This window comes from Bos taurus, chromosome 6, assembly GCF_002263795.3.
Source record: "Bos taurus isolate L1 Dominette 01449 registration number 42190680 breed Hereford chromosome 6, ARS-UCD2.0, whole genome shotgun sequence".
Lineage (NCBI taxonomy): Eukaryota > Metazoa > Chordata > Mammalia > Artiodactyla > Bovidae > Bos > Bos taurus.
In genome coordinates, this window is record NC_037333.1 from 34,719,957 (window position 1) to 34,743,719 (window position 23,763).

General features: G+C 35.3%; 1 protein-coding gene across 3 annotated transcripts in view; it reads right to left on the bottom strand.

Moving 5' to 3' along the window:
• The window catches only part of MMRN1 (multimerin 1), a 112,226-nt gene that overhangs the window by 64,860 nt on the left and 23,603 nt on the right, over positions 1-23,763 (bottom strand). For 2 of the 3 annotated variants that reach the window (NM_001102500.1, XM_005207771.5), the window contains exons 3-5: positions 20,940-21,046; positions 7,572-7,673; positions 6,363-6,536 (exon numbers count right to left, since the gene is read on the bottom strand). In NM_001102500.1, coding sequence (NP_001095970.1) covers positions 6,363-6,536; positions 7,572-7,673; positions 20,940-21,046 — 383 coding nt within the window. The remainder of the gene's footprint in view (positions 1-6,362; positions 6,537-7,571; positions 7,674-20,939; positions 21,047-23,763) is intronic. The other variant, XM_015471559.3, reaches the window with a different exon arrangement.

Genomic DNA, 23,763 nt, shown 5'->3' on the forward strand with positions numbered 1-23,763 from the left:
CGCACCCCAAGAACCTGGTCACCTGAGCTGCTCAGACCTGGGATGGGCGCAAAATGCAGGCCCAACCAAGTCTGTGTCTTTGTGGAGTACCCGAGAACCTGAACCTGAGCGGCTTAGACCTGGGAAGTGCATGCAAACCAGGGCCCACATCAGATAGTTCCCAGCAGAGCAACCTAGAGCCTAAGCAGTGTAGACTGGGAAAGCACACACGCCGTGAGCGGGGGCAAACCCAGTGTGGCTGAATCACTGTGAACACATGCCAGTGATATTTGTTTGCAGTGTTCCTCCCTCCCCAAAGCACGACTGAACAAGCGAGCCTAAAAAAAGTGACCATCACCACGCCCCTTGTGTCAGGGTGGAAATTAGACACTGAAGAGACTAGCAAACAGAAGAAGCTAAAATAAACAGAGGGAACCGCTTTGGAAGTGACAGGTGCAATGGATTAAAACCCTATAGTTAGCACCGACTACATAGGTAGGGCCTATAAACCATGAGAAGTACAAGCCAGACCAAGGAACTATCTGAAAATGAACTGACCCCACACTGTCCACAACAGCTCCAGAGAAAGTCTTATATTATCATTTTTTTAATTAAAAAAATATATTTTATTTTATTTTTTTGTTATTTTTAAGTCCCCATTACTCCTTTAATTTTCATTTTTATAACCTACTATTACCTTGCAAAAAAAAAAAGAAAGAAAGAAAGACAGACCCTATTTTTAAAGCAAACTTCAAAACCAAAAGCTGGTTCTTTGAGAGGATAAATAAAACTGACAAACCATTAGCCAGATTCATCAAGAAACAAAGGGAGAAAAATCAAATCAACAAAATTAGAAATGAAAATGGAGAGATCACAACAGACAACACAGAAATACGAAGGAACATAAGCGACTATTATTCGCAACTATATGCAAATAAAATGGACAACTTGGAAGAAATGGACAAATTCTTAGAAAAGTACAACTTTCCAAAATTGAACTAGGAATAAATAGAAAATCTTAACAGACCCATTACAAGCACAGAAATTGAAACTGTAATCAGAAATCTTCCAGCAAACAGAAGCCCAGGTCCAGGCGGCTTCACAGCTGAGTTCTACCAAAAATTTAGAGAAGAGCTAACATCTATTCTACTCAAACTCTTCCAGAAAATTGCAGAGGAAGGTAAACTTCCAAACTCATTCTATGAGGCCACCATCACCCTAATACCAAAACCTGACAAAGCTGCCACACAAAAAAAGAAAACTATAGGCCAATATCACTGATGAACATAGATGCAAAACTCCTTAACAAAAGTCTAGCAAACAGAATCCAACAACATATTAAAAAGATCATACATCATGACCAGGTGGGCTTTATCCCAGGGATGCAAGGATTCTTCAATATTCACAAATCAATCAACGTGATACACCACATTAAAAAATTGAAAGATTAAAAACCATATTACTTTCTCAATAGATGCAGAGAAAGCCTTTGACAAAATTCAACATCCATTTATGATATAAACCCTCCAGAAAGCAGGCATAGGAGGAACATACCGCAACATAATAAAAACTATATATGATAAACCCACAGCAAACATTATCCTCAATAGTGAAAAATTGAAAGCATTTCCCCTAAAGTCAGGAACAAGACAAGGGTGCCAACTCTCACCACTACTATTCAACATAGTTTTGGAAGTTTTGGCCACAGCAATCAGAACAGAAAAAGAAATAAAAGGAATCAAGACTGGAAAAGAAGTAAAGCTCTCACTGTTTGCAAATGACATAGAAAACCCTAAAGACTCCACCAGAAAATTACTAGAGCTAGTCAATGAATATAGTAAAGTTTCAGGATATAAAATCAACACAGAGAAATCCCTTGCATTCCTATACACTAACAATGAGAAACAGAGAAATTAAGGAAACAATTCCATTCACCATTGCAATGAAAAGAATAAAATACTTAGGAATATATCTACCTAAAGAAACAAAAGACCTATACATAGAAAACTATAAAACACTGGTGAAAGAAATCAAAGAGGACACTAATAGATGGAGAAATATACCCTGTTCATGGATTGGAAGAATCAATATAGTGAAAATGAGTATACTACCCAAAGCAATCTATAGATTCAACGCAATCCTTATCAAGCTACCAATGGTATTTTTCAGAGAACTAGAACAAATAATTTCACGATTTGTATGGAAATACAAAAAAACCTCGAATAGCCAAAGCAATCTTGAGAAAGAAGAATGGAACTGGAAGAATCAACCTGCCTTACTTCAGTCTCTATTACAAAGCCCCAGTCATCAAGACAGTATGGTACTGGCACAAAGACAGAAATATTGATCAATGGAACAAAATAGAAAGCCCAGAGATAAATCCACACATCTATGGACACCTTATCTTTGACAAAGGCGGGAAGAATATACAATGGAGAAAAGACAATATCTTTAACAAGTGGTGCTGGGAAAACTGGTCAACCACTTGTAAAAGAATGAAACTAGAACACTTTCTAACACCATACACAAAAATAAACTCAAAATGGATTAAAGATCTAAACGTAAGACCAGAAAATATTAAACTCCTAGAGGAAAACATAGGCAAAACACTCTCTGACATAAACCACAGCAGGACCCTCTATGACCCACCTCCCAGAATATTGGAAATAAAAGCAAAAATAAACAAATGGAACATAATTAAAATTAAAAGCTTCTGCACAACAAAGGAAACTATAAGCAAGGTGAAAAGACAGCCTTCAGAATGGGAGAAAACAATAGCAAATGAAGCAATGGACAAATAATTAATCTCAAAAATATACAAGCAACTCTGGTAGCTCAATTCCAGAAAAATAAAAGACCCAATCAAAAACTGGGCCAAAGAACTAAACAGACATTTCTCCAAAGAAGAGATACAGATGGCTAACAAACACATGAAAAGATGCTCAACATCACTCATTATCAGAGAAATGCAAATCAAAACCACAATGAGGTACCATTTCAGGCCAGTCAGAATGTCTGTTATCCAAAAGTCTACAAGCAATAAATGCTGGAGACGCTGTGGAGAAAAGGGAACCCCCTTACACTGTTGGTGGGAATGCAAACTAGTACAGCCACTATGGAGAACAGTGTGGAGATTCCTTAAAAAACTGGAAATAGAACTGCCATACGACCCAGCAATCCCACTACTGGGCGTACACACCAAGGAAACCAGAATCGAAAGAGACATGTGTACCCCAGTGTTCATCGCAGCACTGTTTATAATAGCCAGGACATGGAACCAACCTAGATGTCCATCAGCAGATGAATGGATAAGAAAGCTGTGGTACATATACACAATGGAATATTACTCAGCCATTAAAAAGAATATATTTGAATCAGTTCTAATGAGATGGATGAAACTGGAGCCTATTATACAGAATGAAGTGAGCCAGAAAGGAAAACATCAATATGGTATACTAACACATATATATGGAATTTAGAAAGAAGGTAACAATAACCCTGTATGTGAGACAGCACAAGAGACACAGATGTATTGAAAAGTCTTTTGGATTCTGTGGGAGAGAGCAAGGGCAGGATGATATGGGAGAATGGCACAGAAACATGTAAAATATCATATGTGAAACGAATTGCCAGTCCAGGTTTGATGCATGATACAGGATGCTCTGGGCTGGTGCACTGGGATGACCCAGAGGGATGGTACAGGGAGGGAGGTGGGAGGGGGGTTCAGGATGGGGAACACATGTACACTCATGGTGGATTCAAGTCAATGTATGGCAAAACCAATAGAATATTGTAAAGTAAAATAAATTAATTAATTTAAAAAGAAAAAAAATATTGACAAGGTAAAATAAAACTTAAGTGTAACTGAATTTATTAATTGTGAATAATAGCAACAGTAACAACAGATTTTAAACAGGGAAAGCAGCATGATCTGAAAATCAGGAAAAGAATGAAAATAGGTGAAAACACTGTAAATAGGTATAAAATTCAGTACAGAATCCTGAGCAAAGTAATTATGAAAAAAATAAACAATAAAAGTAACAATTCATGCTTTAAAATTTTAATGGAAAACTACATTGGGTAAAGGGTAAAAATTATAGCTAGTGTCTGAAAAGGAATCAAACAGATTATTAGCTTTAAAAACTTGTTTCAGGAAAACAAGCTTTTCAGATAATATTCATATAATTTGTTACTATAGAAACATCTGTGCAAGAATCTAACTTTTGCAAAAATATGTCAAAATGCCTTATGTCAATATTTGAGGGAGCACATCATTTTCAGTGTAGTTTGATTCTGTTTCATGTGACTCAATGTGCTACTACTTCCTAACAATTCGATATTGTATATGGTAACTTAAGAGATATATCTGATATCAGATATCTTGGCATGTCCCTCCTGTGGCTGTGAACACATGGTCTATTCATAACATTTAGATAACTCTAAAAGTGTTGGGGCATTTGATTTTAAACAGTTTCTCCAGCTCCTAGCAGATAAAGCAGTGCCTCTCGGTCTGATGTAGTGTAAGTGAGAGAAGGGTCATGGTTTTGCTGGGAAAGTGCAGTACCTTGGGGGTGAATTTAGCTCTTGTTCCCTGTATGAACATTCATTAACTGCAAGCCCTCTGGTTCTTTTAATTGATTGGGCTCAGCTCACAATTAATGCCTCCTATTGAAGAGGAACTGTTGTTGTTACTATGAATGCATATTTTTCCTGTGTCAGGGCCAGTTTTTTTGTTAGTAGGTTCACAAAAGGCTGTTGACAGGCCTAATTCTCTCAGGTTATGATAACTAAATTTTGTTAAACAAATTTTATTATGATGGTTATAGTTGATTGTGTACTGTTTCTATTTAACTTCTTTCTCATGCTATCACTTCAGGGAAAATATATTCCTTTCTTATGCTTGCTATGAGTTTTAGCCATAGGGGACATACCAGAAATGTAAGACAGAGTCTTTCTTTCAGTTGGTTAATAGCACTAATAATTTACATGACTGAAAAAATAATGATGGCTCTGTACTAGTAAATGATATGGAAATCTTCACCTTTTTATTTCTTTTATTTGTGAACCACATAAAATAGAAAAAAAAATAACATGAGTGGTAGAAATGGGATGAACAGTGCATATTTTTTATGTACAAAATAAAGTGAAAGGACAAGTAATCCTGAAACTTGGAAACATACAATAAACCCAGTGAATTGAGATGCTCCTAGTAACCAAAACACATGTCTAGAATATCCGTGGTCTACCTGAAATCTCTTTGCCAAATTAAGTCCTCCTGATCCATTACTTATCAGTTGACTTGGTTTTTCTTTGTAGAAGCCTTCCCTGATCCCCTTAGATTGGATTTATTGAAATTATCAAGGGGTCCTATTGTATTGCTACCGTACCAATTACTCACTATGCATAAAACTCTCTGGTAGGCAGAATAATGCTGCCCCTAAGATGTTCAGTCCCTAATCGCCTAAACCTGTGAATATGTTACCTTCCATAGCATCTTGACAGATATGATTAAGGTTAAGAACTTTGAAATGAGGAGATTATCCTGGATTATCCAGATGGGTCCAGTGTAATCATATGTGTCCTTAATGAGGAAGAAGGCAGAAGAGTGGGTCTGAGAGCTGCCATGAGGACTCAACAGCTGTTGAGTTGGCTTTTGCAAATGGAGGAAGAAGACCATGAGCCAAGAAATGCAGTAGCCTCTAGAAGCTGAGAACAAATTTAGTCATCAATAAAATGGACCCTCAATCCTACAATTGCAAGAAAATGAATTCTAACAACTCAAATGAACAGGAAATGGATTATCCTGCAGATCCTCCAGAAAGAAACAGAGACTGCTAATTCAAGAGCACAAAATTCAGGCAAAACTGACTCAGATTTCTATGAATAATGACCTGATGGAATTTAGAATATATTTTATTGATTATATTCCATGAGCTAGTTTCTGGGGTAATAATATATTTTAGATTTATTCTCAATATCTTTATCAATATTAAGACATTCATGGATCTATGTGCCTTGATAAGCTTCCCTTGACTGCATCTTTATCTTGAACTGCATCTTTATCTTGAACTGGAAACCACAATAGAAGCAGATTAAGTATAGCTCATTTTAACTATAAAGGAATACAGATAGGGCTATAACTAGGTACACAATGTCAGTACGTCAGATGAAATAGTCAAAGATTTGTCTGTATTAGTAAAAATATATTTAGATGGTTCACATTATTTCAGAAATTAAGGGATTTTAAAGTATCTTATTCCCCCAAAAAATCTGTTTTAGAATTCTCTACCTCCCAATCTAAAGAAAAGATCTTAAAATGATGTGGGAAAAGATAAATGAGTCTTTTGCCTTCTGTCTCAACTAAATGAATAATTTACTTTTACCTTTTAGAAAAGATTTAAATTCCCCGGCTTTGTCTTCATTGATTTTCTCTTCTAGTGAGGAATATGTGCTCCTTACATCACTCACAGCCAAAGAAATATTGTCAATCTTCTTCTGCAGAAGGGCTAGTTTCACTGCCTGGTAGTTCATCTGGTCAGTCATTTTTTGTGTCACTGCTGATATATAAGATGAGAAAATAGGAAACATTTAAAAATTCATATTTAAAACCACTCAAATCTCATGATAGATTGTGTGGTAATTCAGATAAACCATGTTTGTGCTTCATATTTGAAAATATAGATTATATACACTTGGCAAATGGCATCCTAAATTTTATGCTATTTAGGGGAAGAAATTTGTAAAAAGCCACTCAAATCATGAGAGAGAAAGAGATTCAGAATTTGGTTAGAATCACTTTATCAAACAATGATACTTTCCATAACTTTACATGTGATTTCAATAATTCAAGGAGAGTTTCATTGTATTTTGTGAAAATACTGAAGTTTGACCCCTTAACAAAAATTGAGTACAGTTTATAAGCTATATTCACCTGAATTCTTAAAGAGATTCCCTTAAATCAGATTCCTCAATTTGAGTGCCTTGTTTTATATGACTAGATATATGCCAAACATAGATGTTTTTAGCAGTAACCAACTTTATGTTTCTAAGAGATGAAGCCTAAAAGGAATGGTGAAATATTTATTAGAAATATGAGAAAGTATGTGACATGCCAACTTTAGATCAACATGATATTCTTGTTGATTCTGAGCCACAGTTCTTTGCCCTAGTCTGTGATCAATACACCTTGGCAATCTCTTATCAAACAAGGGAAGAAAGGCTTCTCAGCTGCTTTAAAATGATCAAGTCCTTCCATCCATGCCAAAGTTCTTCCATAATTGTACTCTTTGGAGGACAATAATGTGATTTAAATTTGAAAACCTGTGAATTCCTTACAACCTAGTGTGATAGCATTTCTGTTCCCTTCTGTGTCTGTAAAGAGAGCTCCAATAATTACACATGTTCCTTTCATGCTGGGAACCAGCAATTCATTCAGTTTCACCTAATACACAGCAGCAGTAGAAAAGGGTCAAGAGGTACGTTAATGTGTCATCATCAAACATTTGACAGGCAAGTGATGTATTGTTTGTAAGTCTTCATAAATAGAGTTGACAATGATTGGGTTAGGGACAATAGTAATTACAATCTGTGACCTGGGTCACCACAGTCTTGGGGCTGCTGCTCCAATGTTCCTCTGCCAACAGCCGCGTGACTTTCAGCCTGTTTGCTGTGTATCAGCTGCTGTTGTTCCTGGGCTAGATAGAAGCAAAAAGAGAAGAGAGAGAGAGTTAAGCACTGGGTTTACCTCATTTTTTTCCAGTCCTGAGCAGCAATGTGGCTAACATGCATTTTCACATGTACTGAAGCATGATGGTCATGGTCCGATATGACTGCAGAGTGAGCGGCTCTGCCCCCATCCACATTGGTACCATATTATTGGTACTGGAAGTGCAAGATTCTAGTTCTCTTTGAAAAAAGTAAAATTATTCAGGTTTCCTTGTAATTGAAAATGGATGATAGTTTGGGGAAGCTGTGTAAACTTGGGGATATATACTGCTAGTATAATTGAGGGGACCTTAAACTCAGCTGTGTTAAAAGCTGTAGCAACTTTCTAAGTGGACTGTCTCAAAGATGGTCTGCTTAACAAAGCAATTTCCAACTGGTGGCCACTTGAAAGTAAGGGAGAGCTACAAGTGCTTTACTAAGAGAATATTTGCTTAATAGTGCCACTTAAATGGATTTTCCCCAGATTTTTAAGAAATACATAGGTTCAAAACAGAAACACTGTAAGTAAAAGCAAACCATTACAGGGCATGTCTAAAGGGTACCAAGCAGTAAAATCAGTGAAATTTCAGAAAAATAGAAATTCTTATAAAATAAATTTACTCTCTTAAAACATTGCTTCTTTTTTCCCACGAATCAAACAATATTTTAAATGGGAATATAATTTTTCACTGGGGAAAACAATTTAGAGGAAGATTTATTAAAAATATTGAACACATCAAGTAATATATGTCTGTAATTTTCAGACTTCTAATGAACAAATTTATTCATTGAGGTCTGAATGTCAGACACGAGAAAACAAGTGTTTGGTATCTGACTGTGTTTCTTCCCATGTGAAATTATGTACCAATGAAATTGCACTTCTGGCATATGTTAATTATTCTCCGTAAGGATATGTCGCTGTGACAATAATACTAAATCATCTCTACTTCATAGAAAGTATATATACTTGGTGCTAATTTCACTTAGTCTCTATTGTTGGATTAAATTTTGCATTGCTTTCTTTAGGGCACTGAGCTAAATTAATGAATCTCCATTCATGTCCGGAGTTTTTGTTTTGATTTTCTTCTCTCCACTGATTAATAAATAGCCTGGCATAATTTTTAACTTATTTGGTGGAAGAAGACAATATGTAGCTTGGGGAAAAGTGTATGCATTTGGGAGCCATGGTAGGTGGTGAAGAGTATTAACTTTATGCTAGATCCTAGCAGTAAAATTATTATAGCCCCAATTCAAATTAATTTATAGAAATATGTGTTAAATAATTATATAATTTAAAAAATCAAGATACCTTCTTAGATGTAATAAAGCATTTTCTTGGCAGCTAAAATCTATCTACTTAAGAGTGTTACTAAAGAGTAAAGCATTGGTTTTCAAACCAGGGTCCCTGAATCAGCAGTATCAGCATCACCTAGGAGTTTTAAAAATACAACTTCTGGGCACCCCCCACAGACCTGCTAATTTAAGAAACCCTGGAGTGAGGCAAAAATCTGTGCTTTAACAAGCTCTCCAGTTGATTCCAGTGCACACTGAAGTTTGTGAATCACTGGAATTAAATCCATCTATCAAGATAAATCATTCTTACAAACTTTCCACCTCACTACCTTACCCGTTCCTCTTAGCCGTGCAAGAGTGTTCTGGATATAGCCTTGTATTTATAGCAAAACGGAAAGGTGGGTTTAGCAAAATGAACAAATGGTCTTTTCATTTTTTTACTGCTAACCTTTCTGAGCCAGATCATAGGAGAACAAAAAGAGCTGGTGCATTGGAATGCACGTCACAACCTGGTAGGTAGAGCATTTTGTTGGGAAGCAATGTGTGATTACGGTGAAAACAAAGACCACATATTTTGTGGCATACAAACACAGTTGCTCTTCAAACTTATTTTTCTATTATTAACTTTTAAAGCATATTATGTTCTTGCTTTTCTTCTTTTTTCCTAACATTTCTTTAGACTAGTAGTTTTTTGTTATGGATGGAAATCAGAAGTGATTGTTAACTTTGAAACCAAGTGTCAACATTCTGTCCATCACCCTTGCCCCGTCTGAAAATTATGAATCGTAGCGCTGTTCTGGGGAATTGAGAATGTGTATATATAGTTCTTTAAACTCTGCAGGTGATTTAAATGCATGACTGTGGTTAAGAACCATTAATTTAGAACAAATTTCAAAATTTTCTAATTCTAATAAATAAAGTCAATGTTATAAGGCAGAAAATACCAGATTTTTCTTTTTTCTTTTTTTTAAAGAAAACACCAGATGTTTTTAAGTTAAAAATTGCAATCCAGATTGCAATTGGATTAATCTTCAGAAATTTTTAAACAACTACTAGCTTTGTTGATAACAAGAGTACATGTTAAAGACTTGATTTAGTAAGTGAATTAAAACCTTTAGTCTCCTACCATTCCATAGACAAGCAGACCTTTATAAGGAGTAAGTGAAGTGAGGTGGATGTGGAGGGTGGTTTTCACAGTTCCCATTCCCTACTATAGATAATACTATTCTCAGTGTTAGGACACACAATCCCCGAAGAGAGGTTCCTAAGTGTGTGCATGTGAAGTCTTTGAGCCACCTACCCAGCAATCAAATCTAGAGCCCACTGACAATTTCAGTATGTCTCAGAAATAAAAGGGCCTTTCCACTCAAAGCCTAGGCTATAGCACCTCACTGTTATCTGGTAACATCCCACAAAGCCCTAACTCCAAACCTGTATTCAGTCAGTATACACCAATGTGACCTAGCAATTATTAAAATATTGAAATACAGCCATACATACTGGAAAATATATTATGACAAAGTGTAATAACTCATAAGCACTTCTCTAGTGCCTCAGTGGTAAAGAATTTGCCTGCCAATGCAGGAGACATGGTTTTGATCCCTAGGTCAGGAAGATCCCCTGGAGAAGGAAATGGCAACCCACTCCAGTATTCTTGCTTGGGAAATCCCATGGATAGAGAGCCTGGTAAGCTACAATCCATGGGGTTGCAAAAGAGTTGGATACAACTTAAACAACAATAACTGATCAACTTAGTTTAAAAAAATTGCAATATTAAATTACTCCAAGTTAATTGTGTATGTGTGATAAAAGATATATCTTGTAGGATACATGATCAATGGAATTCCTTTTATAACGTCTGAACTGTTTTCACAACTAGTAATTTGTTGGGTCCGTTTTATGCACTACATAATAGTAATGGTAGTCGCCTAGTTGTGTCTGACTCTTTGGGACCCCACCAACTGTAGCCTGCCAGGCTCCTCTGTCCATGGGATTCTCCAGGCAAGAATGGAGTAGCCTGCCATTCTCTTCTCCAGAGGATCTTCCTGACCCAGGGGTCAAACCCAAGCCTTCTGCATTACAGGCAGATTCATTAGTTTAAGGAGATTCCTTAATCGATGTACTATATCGATTTTTTGACAGACATCAGTTTCTTATTTTGGAGAAGGAAATGGCAACCCACTCCAGATTTCTCCCCTGGAAAATCCCATGAAAAGAGGAGCCTGGTGGGTTACAGTCCATGGGGTTGCAAAGAGTGGGATACAACTGAGCACTCACACACACAATTTCTTATTAGGTGTGATTTATGTAGTAGTTAGAATTTCTAAATTGTTTGGTGCTTACTTTAGTTTACTTTCTAGCACATACTAATTGTTCTCAATACATCAGCTCAGTTCAGTTCAGTTGCTCAGTCGTGTCTGACTCTTTGCGACTCCATGAATCGCAGGACATCAGGTCTCCCTGTCCATCACCAACTCCTAGAGTTCACTCAAACTCATGCCCATCGAGTCGGTGATGCCATCCAGCCATCTCATCCTCTGTCGTCCCCTTCTCCTCCTGCCCCCAATCCCCCCCCAGCATCAGAGTCTTTTCCAATGAGTCAACTCTTTGCACGAGGTGGCCAAAGTATTGGAGTTTCAGCTTTAGCATCAGTCCTTCCAATGAACATTCAGGATTGATCTCCTTTAGAATGGACCAGTTGGATCTCCTTGTAGTCCAAGGGACTCTCAAGAGTCTTCTCCAACACCACAGTTCAAAAGCATCAATTCTTCAGTGCTCAGCTTTCTTCACAGTCCAATTCTCACATCCATACATGACCACTGGAAAAACCATAGCCTTGACTAGATGGACCTTTGTTGGCAAAGTAATGTCTTCTGCTTTTGAATATGCTATCTAGGTTGGTCATAACTTTCCTTCCAAGGAGTAAGCGTCTTTTAATTTCATGGCTGCAGTCACCATCTGCAGTGATTTTGGAGCCCCCCAAAATAAAATCTGACACTGTTTCCACTGTTTGCCCATCTATTTCCCATGAAGTGATGGGACCAGATGCCATGATCTTCATTTTCTGAATGTTGAGCTTTAAGCCAACTTTTTCACTCTCCTCTTTCACTTTAATCAAGAGGCTTTTGAGTTCCTCTTCACTTTCTGCCATAAGGGTGGTGTCATCTGCATATCTGAGAAATATTGATATTTCTCCCGGCAATCTTGATTCCAGCTTGTGCTTCTTTCAGCCCAGCGTATCTCATGATGTACTCTGCATATAAGTTAAATAAACAGGGTGACAATATACAGCCTTGACGTACTCCTTTACCTATTTGGAATCAGTCTGTTGTTCCATGTCCAGTTCTACCTGTTGCTTCCTGACCTGCATATAGGTTTCTTAAGAGGCTGGTCAGGTGGTCTGGTGTTCCCATCTCTTTCAGAGTTTTCCACAGTACATAGATTTTACTAAATATTATTTATGAATTTATAATAAATTATTAAAAAACACTGGAAAAGAGACAAAGGTTTAAATTTTCAAAGTATTTTAGATATCATGAGTGGGAATTTTTTGAACCTTAGAAAAAAATAGAAATGTTATCAATAATGAGCCAAGTCCTGGATTATCTAATGATACAGTGCAAATATCAGTCTGGAACATCTTTTGATATATAAGATATCAAAATCAAAAATAACAAATCAATATCAAAAATAAATTATATTTTAAAATATAATATGTATTTTTGAAATAAAATCCACTTGATTTTCAATACAAATTAGTGAACTGTTTTTTTTTTTTTAGTCCCTATGTTGTGTCCAACTCTGTTGTTGACTCCATGGACTGTAGCCCATCAGGGTCCTTTGTCCATGGAATTTTCCAGGCAAGAATACTGGAGTGGGTTGCCATTCCCTTCTCCAGGGGATCTTCCTGACCCTGGGATCACATCCTCCTTTCCTGCATTGGCAGGTGTGTTCTTTACCACTCAACAACCACAGAAGTCCATCAGTTTTTACTTAATATATAAATGTAGACTTCAAATAACGATCTAAATTTGTATCATTAAAAATTACTAGACTTTTTTTGTCTTCAATGACATTTAATTTCTGTTAAAATTAATTTGTGATCAAGAGAAAAATATTAAAGAACTTTATGAAATTGCATGTGTGCTAAGTCACTTCAGTCATGTCTGACTCTTTCAGACCCTATGGACTGTAGCCTGCCAGGCTCCTCTGTCCATGGATCCTCCAGGCAGGAATACTGGAGCGGGTTGCCACTTCCTTCTCCATGGGATCTTCCCAACCCAAGGATCAAACCCATATGTCTTATGTCTCCTTGGAAGGTGGGTTCTTTACCACTAGAACCCACCAATTAGTTTCATGAAATAAGCTTTTGTAATGATAAAAATTTTCAAGTAAAGTAAAGCCTTTGAAATAAAAAACTTCAAAAACACTATCAAATATGTTAGTAAAATTCAATAAAATAAGAATTTTAGAAAAAATTAGAACTTTTAACATCATCATGAAATTCAGATCAGTTTTATGTTTAACATTTGGAAAACAAGGGTTTTTTTTTTTTACAGAAAGGAAAAGGAGAATTGGTTTTCATAAATGATATTCTAAATCTTTTTTTAACTTTATAAGGAAAAAATTATTTCCCTTTTAAACTGAAAATAACATGAAAACTGATAAAAGATATTTTAGATATGAAAAATGTTTACAGATACTACTTAACACAAAAATTAATACAGGAGAAATTACATGAGAAAATACAGATTTTCTAATAACTTATGTGAAAATGAAATTTTTATGACAAGACTCAAAAGTATAATGTTTAAGCACCTTGATTTATGATGCCCTAAGTTTGATTAAATGTTTGCTGAGCTCTATGAATTGATTAAATAGGACATTCCTATAAGAATTTTTATGGTTTAGTTAATAATAAATATATTGAATATTTAAAAATACACACAGAAATAATGAAAAAACATAATGCAATCACTGTTAACTCAGTGGTGTCTAGTAGATAATTCAGTCACGTGGCAATACCATTGATATTAAAAGAAATTATAAACTTACTGAGATTTCATGTCACTCATGGCTCTAAATCTGATGAAGAAGTCTTTAAAACAGACAGAGGCAGTTACCTATATTAAATCATATCTCTGATGGGGAGATCATTTAGCTGGTGTCATCCATGCCAAAAAAAAAAGAGCACATCAAAATTTATAGAAATTAATAAATTGCTTAGAATTTATTTGAATGATACAATGACTGATTTGTGTTATGATTTATATTATTTGGTATATAGTTTTATAATATAAATAACATATACACTGGAGTGGGTTGCCATTTCCTCCTCCAGGAGTAACTTAAGAAAATAAAGTAATATTCTTAATTTTTGATTTTTATATTGATTTATATATTAATTGATACCAAATTAGTTGTCAATTTTTTTAATATAAACCCTGTCCCTTGCCACCACATCACCATAATCAAGAGGCAGATTGAGGCAATCATGATCCTGACTAAAGTGGAGTAACCGCAATAAAAATTGCAGTAGCATTTTACACAGTACATTCCCAAGGGTTTAAAATACGATGCTAAAAGTTTTCATTACAAATTATAAGGCATTATTTTATATTGCATTATATTTTAATGAAATTGGGTCTCTTCTCTTTACAAAGTATTAAATCTTGCATATTTAATGTGGAGATTGTAATATTCTATTTCATTGACTGTTCCTGATTTGGAAAGTACCAGCAAAAAGAGAGTTGTACACACACACACACACACACTCACACAAGAGGAAGTGAAGGGTATTCTATGTGTGTTGGGTCCTATTTGAGGCAGAGTACTTCATCCAATTATGGTTGTCTCTTTGCCACTCACTCCAGGCCAGATCCTGAATGTGCAAGAAGTGAAAACAAACCTAGGTAAGAGGTAAAGGGTCAAGAACAGAAAGGAGGTATACAAAAAGACTTTAAGTGTAATTTTCTATTCACCTTAGGGTCAAAAGAATTTCAAGTAAGTTTCATTCATGCAATCTGGAAAAATGCTATTGCATTGCCAATGAGAGAATAGTAAGTGACATACTAGAGCAAATCAGCAAATTAGAAATAAAAAGATAAGAAAAAATTTTAGAATAAGAAAATGGGAGAAGAGAATTAAATAAAGCTTTCAGAAAGTCTCAGGTGGTAAAGAATCTGCCTGCAATGTGGGAGACCCAGGTTTGATCCCTGGGTCTGGAAGATCCACTAGAGCAGGGACTGGCTACCCACTTTGGTATCTTTTCCTAGAGAATTCCATGTACAGAGGCTACAGTCCATGGGGTTCACAAGGTGTCAGACATGACTGAGTGACTAACACTTCAGGAAGAAAAAGAGAAATAAACCAAAAAGGATAAAGATTAACAGAGAAATATTGACTGAAGTCTTTAGTTTTCTTGCATACTCATCTTTGGTGCTTCATTCCTCAGCATGTAGAAATATTTTTATGAAATAACAGTTAATATTTCTCCATATATATATTTAATTTACTTTTTATTTAAGGATAATTGCTTTACAGAATTTTGTTGTTTTCTGTCAAAACTCAACATTATCCCCTCCCTTTTGAAATTCCCTCCTATCTCCCTCCCCATCCCACCCCTCTAGGTTGATACAGAGCCCTGTTTGAGTTTCCAGCCACTATGGAAGATGGTATGGAGATTCTTAAGAAATCTAGGAATATTTTTCTATATGTTTTAAAGTTTTAAAAAGACTGATTTGAAAGAAAATGTAAGTGGAAAGAAACCCTTTCAATATTGAATGGCAAAAACTAATGTGATTACATGTGTGTGTGTGCATAAAACTTCGCATTTGCTCTTAGCTATAGTTATTTTTAATTAATTGTTTTAGGAGGAAATGGATGAAGAATTTTACTCCTAAGTAAAAGAAACAACCATTAAGCACCACAAAAGATCCTTGAGATCCAATTGTTGTATGAACCTCTTTTCTGTGGAATTCATTGGATGGGGTCTCTGCCAAGGCTGTTAAAAACCTGAAATGCCTGTTTAACAAATTCAATAGTTTGTTATCTTTTCTTAGCTCTGTTTGTTGACTGGAGTTCAATACTTGCATTCATTCCAATTTATTTCTTGGGATTTAGATGGTAGAGAAGCACTGATATGATCTCTGAGAGTGGAGTCAGTTACTCTCCTGTGATAAAATTCCTGGTTGATCGATGCTCTTTTATTTTTTCATTTAGAATCTTTCTGTCTTCCTTATGTATTCTCTACCACAGGACTGCCACGATTCTAGGTTTTCCAGGCAATCTTCTTATCTTGCGCTTAAGCAGAGACCTTTGTTTTATTCCATAGGTACAAATTTCTTTTTTTCTTGATCCTTTCTAAGAGATTGGTGCTAAGACAGAAGGACATTTATTTAATTGAATAATTAATTCATTTTTTTCAATCAATAATTTTTTCAATCAATAATTAATAATTAATTCTAATAATAATTAGAATAATTCTACCCAGATCTTTATGTTCTTCTGATTTTTAAAAAGTTCAATGTATTTTAAAAATTGGATTTCTTTTTTCTCTTTTCCCAATATAATTACTCTTTTTTTTCCTTGCACTAGAATCTCTGATCTTGGTGGATCAGGGCTTAAGAGAAGCAAGGTCAGCAAGTGTCAAGAGCAACCATCCCTTTATTAGGTGATTTTCCTTTTTTTCTTTTAATTAGACAGGTGTTATTTTTGAGTTTTTCTTCCTTCCAGGCTTTTGAGGCATATAGAGGAAGTCATTAATGGTGTCTCAGTAATGAGGAAGCTTGCTGTCTCCACCTTAGAACCAGACACCTTCCTGTGTGGTTTGACAAGGCCAGTTTGCAGCTGATCCTTTGATATTAACTGAACACTGCATGATGATGTTGAGTACATATGTAAACATTTACTGAGATTTAGTAGCTAAATAGAAGAATACAGTTTGATGCAACAAAAGTACATTGTGTTTTTTGACTAAACGTATCATACTATCATTGAGCAGAGGAGGTAATGTTCTTTTTCAGGGGAAGGCATTAATCACCACCAAGAACTAGATATGCAAAAATATAAGAAATGTAGTTTTTTTCGTTTCAAATATTGTAACTTTTATGGTATATTAATTGAAGTAATTTTCAAAATAATCTTACTAGAGAAGCCCCATATTTAAAATAGTACAATAGCTCTTACATAATTTATTGAGTTAGTGCACACTTATGAAAAGAAATATTTTTTATATATTCATAATATATGGCAGGGCCTGTTTATTCTAATAACCAACTAATTACATTTTAAACATTCATAATAACTATGATATATTTTAGAAAAGTTTTATAAAATACCTTTTTACTAGATAGAGGATCTGATTAAAGCTGACTGGATTTTTTTAAAAACAGATTTTTAGAGAAGTTTTTTTCCCCTCCTCGCTAACATTATTTGAACTTAAATTCCTGTCCTTTGTGTTATTAGAGCAAGCCAAAATTTCCTTTAACTACTTCAGAACATTTCAGAGACATCTACTGGAAAAGCACATTATTGCAAAGTTTATAAAATTGTCTTAGAAAGTATGTCATCACTGATATTTCAAAACATATCTTGGATACCATATCACAAATCTAGGTCACTTTGTGAAGACAAGCTTGCTGACCCTCAAGAAAGGTGTAACAAATGTAAAATATATAAAAATGTTACTTTGATATTGGACTTGGTGCTCCTTTTTCTTCCCAACAAAACTCTATTCACTTACGCTTTTTAAAACTTAGTTTCTTCTTAGGAGTGTGACTAATATTTTAATAGAACTTCTTACCAGAATTTTGATTCCCTGAGTTGCAGCAAAAAGAGAATGTGTGGAAAGTTAGTAATAATATAAATAGTATGTTAGAGAATAAGACCACAGAAAGAAATGCTCCATGGGTTTTGTTTTTTTTAATGCTTTACTTTATATTGGTGTATAGGTGATTAACAATGTTGTGCTGGTTTCAAGTGTACAGTAAAGTGATTCAGTTATACATAAACATGTACCTGTTTTCCTTTTCAAATTCTTTTGCCCCCATGGATTTTGGATCACACATCCTTTCCTAACAGGTTGGGGATTGGTCTATTGAAAGAGAGAGAGACAGAAAAAGAGAAGGGTAGAAAGTGAAGCAGGAGAAATAAATGAGAGTATAGTTGCCAGCAATTCCATTTTCTGATCTATTGATTATATATTTAAAAAGACCTCCCTAGTGCAATTTTAATTAAAATTGTTACTTTTTCTATTATGAAGTTAATTTTGTTGTGGGAAGGAAAGTTGTGGGGAAACAAGGATTTATGAAATTCATGTAATACTTTACAAATTTTCTATGAATAAAATAATTCCCTCTTGTTGTAAAGGACTGACACGGAAGTAATTATAGCTACATAACCAGGTTCTTTCAAACCCTTGAGGGCTCTGAAGGGATTTAAAGAATGGATCAGCCACACTGATTGTTCTTGCCATATTTGGAGCTGCTTGTCATATGAGACAGCATGGAGAGTGCTGTCAAAGGAAACCTGACAATTTTCTCTCCCACATATGAATAAAAGACTGTTGGCACATATATAAGGCATGATGAAAAGCGGAGGAGTACCTTTATGTAACTGGGTAGGAATCAGAAGGAAAATGTGTGCACTCCCCCCACATCCCCCAACCCCTGCCCCAAGGATAGATGAGATAATGAAGAATGGTTCAAGGGACAAAGGGACACAGTATTTCTTGATACTACCAGTGCATCAACTGCTCTAATGAAAAATTCAACAGCTTTTATGTACTGCAATAAAAGTGAAGACTGGGATGGTCAGGATACTGTAGGGAGCAACAGTAGGTTCCCTTGGAATCACACTTGTATTAGGTTGATTGTATGGCAAAATGACACAACGGGCACATCTGCCATCGGAAAATTATTCCTACTCTAGATTTCAATGGAAAGAAGACCTGCCACGGCAGCTTAACCAGCAGACACCTGCATAATTCTAGTTACACTATTGTGACGGAAAGTCAGAGTCAGAACTGTTGTGGAATGTGTTTGTTAATGGGGATTCAAGATAACGATTTGAGAATCTAGTATTAAAGGTATCCACAGGTTGCTTCCATTATACCAGAGGGTGTTGTTAAAAAAACAAAGCAAATCCCGTTTGAATTCAGTTTAAATATTTCATATAATACTTTGAAAAAAGGGGAAAACACTACATAGTAGGTATTCAAAACTGTCAACTAGTCTTTTTTTTATTGTGTGTGTATGTTTATAATGATGAAATTCTGTGTTTTTTCCTCCTGGGCATAAACAGTCCACCTTTAGTGATTAATAATCCATTAGCAGGTATAAAAGGAAGAAGCATGAAGGAACATAGTCCTCATCAACTGGAGACCATGACATTCTTTGACATACAGGCTCCTCTTCCTGCTACATGTCTGCATTCAGTCCGTTAGGTACAATAGGACGTGCAATGACATTCAAAATTTCCAGAAGGGTATATTGTGAACCCTTCTGAACAAATGCTGGATATTTAAGAAATGATAACGCGACTGAGTGACTGAACTGAACTGAATGGAATTAATAATCCTAAGGATCTTTTTTCATAAGAGAAATATAAAAATGGACTGTAGACTTTAGAACAGAGTACTAAATATTCTCCAGAACTCTTAACCGTCTGACATACACAGTCTATAAACAAATATGTTTTACCACAGAGAGTATGTTTGTGTACCTGATGGAAATCAGAAATCCTTTGAAAGCTGGATCATATTTTGAGTTTTTTTAGAACACGCTAAATTACCTTGTTTGCAAATATTTTTGGTATAGATTATATTCTGCTTAAAACTTTGTTTTACCTGATGCTATACTCTGAAAATGTATTAAATAACATTTCTGAAATTCAGTCCAGATCCAGAATAAAATAGCAGTACAGTGAAATTTGCCTACAGATTCTCAGTGAATGGGCTAGAAGAACCATATATAATATCCTTAACTAAACTGCAAGTTTCCTAGAGCTTTTATATTACAACTTTCTTTTTTTTTAAATGTGAATCATAATGGTTTCTCCACACTTATATTAATTTTTAATCACAGTCTCTTACACTGTTGATTGAATTCCCTGCTACTGCTAATGGCCTTTCTTGTAATATTCATTCATTTAAAATATGTATTCTGATGCAGTATTTTATTTTTCAAAGGAAACCTATTTAAAGCCCAAAGCAAAATAACAGTCACATGGATGTTAGACCATAGCAGGTTACCATGCATTTGATCAGGCTTGCCACCAGAAAATCCTTAAACTTTGTTTAAAAATGGCTCCATTAGGATCAGTTTTAAAAAGCAGAATTTCACTTATAGATGATATTATTTCAAATGATTGAACTGGAACAAAACTAGAAGGTGATTTTAATTTTACATAGGATCACTTCTAAAGACAGTTTACTTAAAAAATAAAGTTAGGATTTCTGATATTTTAATAAGGCATTGTTGATGCCACAGAGCTAAGGGAAATTAAAATATTTAGACATCTCCAATTATTCATCATATGAAACCAATACAAATATTAAAGAATTTAAAGGATAGCTTATGAAATTTTAGGGTGCTGGAATAGCTCCCACATTAGGAAGCTCTAAAATAGTAAGTCTTGGTAGTTTCACTTCATGTTAATTTGCTTGGGTTCAAAAGAGAAAACACAACTCCTTTGGAATCAGTTGCTTATTCTTTAGTAGTTTTATGCTTCTCATTGTGATTATGAAATTACTATTAGAATATACCCTTTTTAAAATTTTAATTAGAGGCTAATTGCTTTACAATATTGTGGTGGTTTTGCCATATATTCACATGAATCAGCCATGGGTGTACATGTATTCCCCATCCTGAACCTCCCTCCCACCTCCTTCCCCATCCCACCCCTCAGGGTCATCCCAGTGCACCAGCCCTGAGCACCCTGTCTCATGCATTGAACCTGGATACCTTTTAGCTGGCATTTTGGTCCGCTGAATCCAGGACAGCACTTCCATTCTAATGAGGTAACAATCTTATGTTGCATCCTGTACACAGAATTTGGTATCTTCTGAGATCTAGAGGAGAGGAGCCCATTGGGGGAAAACAGTTTATTTGTCTCACATTAAATTATTAGTTGGAATAAAAGTGGAAAATGATGCCTGGAATATAATAAGCTTATGTTGAGTGTTATCTGTTATTCTTCTTATTACAATAATGTTCATCATCAATATTACTGTCAAACTTAGAGTTCTTTAAATACATTATAAAAAAATTAAGGTTTATACTCTTTGTTATTTAAAATTTATACCTATCATTATGTTTTCTAAAGATACTACAATTTTTCCCTTGATAATGCTTTTCACTAAACCAATGTTAAAATCTATTTTAATTCTAATGTTTAAATAGCTAATGGGAATAATTAGTTTTAGTTCTTTCTATTCTTATATCATTAGGGTTAAAAGAATCTGTTTTCCTCCAGATAAATATTAAACAACTTGAAACAAGTTAGATATCAGTGATCTGATTAAAAATATGATAGCCACTATGATTTTAACCTGTACTTTCTTATCTCTCAAGTTTTTAAATTATACTACCTATATTTCTCTTATGTAGTATCTCTCTTAGAGGGAGAGAGAGAGGGAAGAAGGGAGGGAGGGGAAGAGGGGGAGAGAGAGAGAGAGAAAAGGATCTAACATGAGAAAATGTTTCTGAGAAGAAACCATGAAAGGGAAATGAAGAAACTATAGCATTTCAAGTTAATAATCAATATATTAATAAATAGCGAATGGTACTAAATTGCAAGCTTTAAATATGTAAGTGTAAATCATAAATACAACTTGGTCACACGATTCTTATCCCTATGACTTTAATATTTAGGTAATACTTCTTATTAAATGGGTCTGTGAAATTGGTTTGTATTATCTTGTTTAATCCCCATATTAGTTCTATGAGGACAGTATTATTACCCTGGCTTGCTGATGAGGAACTTATTATTATCTGAATTTGTCACATATGACTATGTGGAGACAACAGTAGCCAGTATCATGGATAAACCCTGATTATGTGGGGAAATGTATTATAACAGGCTGGGTCTTAGTTTCTGTGATAACTTGATGGGTGATTAATTATGTGTGAAATTATTTCTCAGTTTTAAAATGAGCTATAAGACTTCTTCCATCTCTGAAAGTAGGCTAATCATTTATCTGTATTTATTTCTGTAAATTATAATCAGCAAATAACTCTGTCCAGTGAAATAGCATCTCTAGTCCAGCAGCTAATGCTAAACAGGGAGTAAGGCAGTTTGGGCAAAGACTCTAGAGTTTGTCAGGGTGAAGTCAAGCAGTTAGCTGCATTACTGTTGGAGTCAACTGTTCCTGCTTTGACAAACTGTATCCCTGGTGCATGTGGCTCAGACAAAGAAAAACTGACAAATGGTGCTTTTGTACTGAAATAAAAAGTACATGGAGAGATTCACTCAAATGTAGAGAAAGATTAAAAAACGGGAACAAAGATATATATTTCTAGTTTGTTCAAAGAGAAAAAAAAAGCTCACCTTAAACTCAGAAGGGCAGTGTGATTGGGGTTACTGTAGTGATATTTTCACTACTAAAGAATTAACAGTCCTTTCTTTGTATTGCACGTTGACTAGGAAATTGTCATAAAGGGAGTAAATGCCAGAAGAAGAACTGGAGCTTAGGTCTCCCAAATCCCTAAGATGTGCTTAGCTCTTTGGACCTTGGACCTTAGCTATGCCCTTAGGCACTAAGAAACACCTTGGTTTTATGCATCCTTACTGCACACTGTTCCAGACTGATTCATTGCCTGAGTTATTTGTATGAAAATTTGCATAACATTAGCCATCATGGCCTGAATAACAATTTTAGTTTTTATTGCAGGCTTTCCTGAAATACCCCCAGCTGAGCTACTGTGACTGCATGAATTCAGAAAATTTATCACTCAGCCTCACATTTTAGGAAAATTACATAATTAAAAAAAACAACCCTAAATAACATAAGTCATTAAAATAGACACAAGAAGAAAGAACCCACTTAGCTGCTTTACCATACATAATTGCAATTAGTGGCTTGCCAAGTTATGGGCTTCTCTTTAGCCTAGTATGAAAGGGAAATTATTAATAAACCTTTAGAACCATATGAATTTCATGGAATTAAAGGATTGCTGGTCTAGTCATAGAATATAAGTAATAGTAATAATACAAATAGAAACAAACATAGAGTTAACATTTACTAAAAACCCACAAAGTACCAGGCACTAGGCTAAGCATATTACTTCATTTAACTCACATATGCTAAAAACACCCATAAGTGGCAGTTCAGTTCAGTTAGTTGCTCAGTTGTGTCTGACTCTTTGTGACCCCATGAACCACAGCACACCAGGCTTCCCTGTTCATCACCAACTCCCGGAGAATACCCAAACTCATGTCCATTGAGTTGGTCATGCCATCCAACCATCTCATCCTCTGTCGCCCCCTTCTCCTCCTGCCTTCAATCTTTCCCAGTTTCAGGGTCTTTTCAAATGAATGAGATCTTTGCATCAGGTGGCCAAAGTATTGGAGTTTCAGCTTTAGCATGAGTCCTTCCAATGAACACCCAGGACTGATCTCCTTTAGGAGGGACTGGTTGGATCTCTTTGCAGTCCAAGGGACTCTCAAGAATCTTCTCCAATTCCACAGTTCAAAAGCATCAATTCTTTCACTCAGCTTTCTTTATAGTCCAACTCTCACATCATACATGACTACTGGAAAAAACATAGCCTTAACTAGACAAACCTT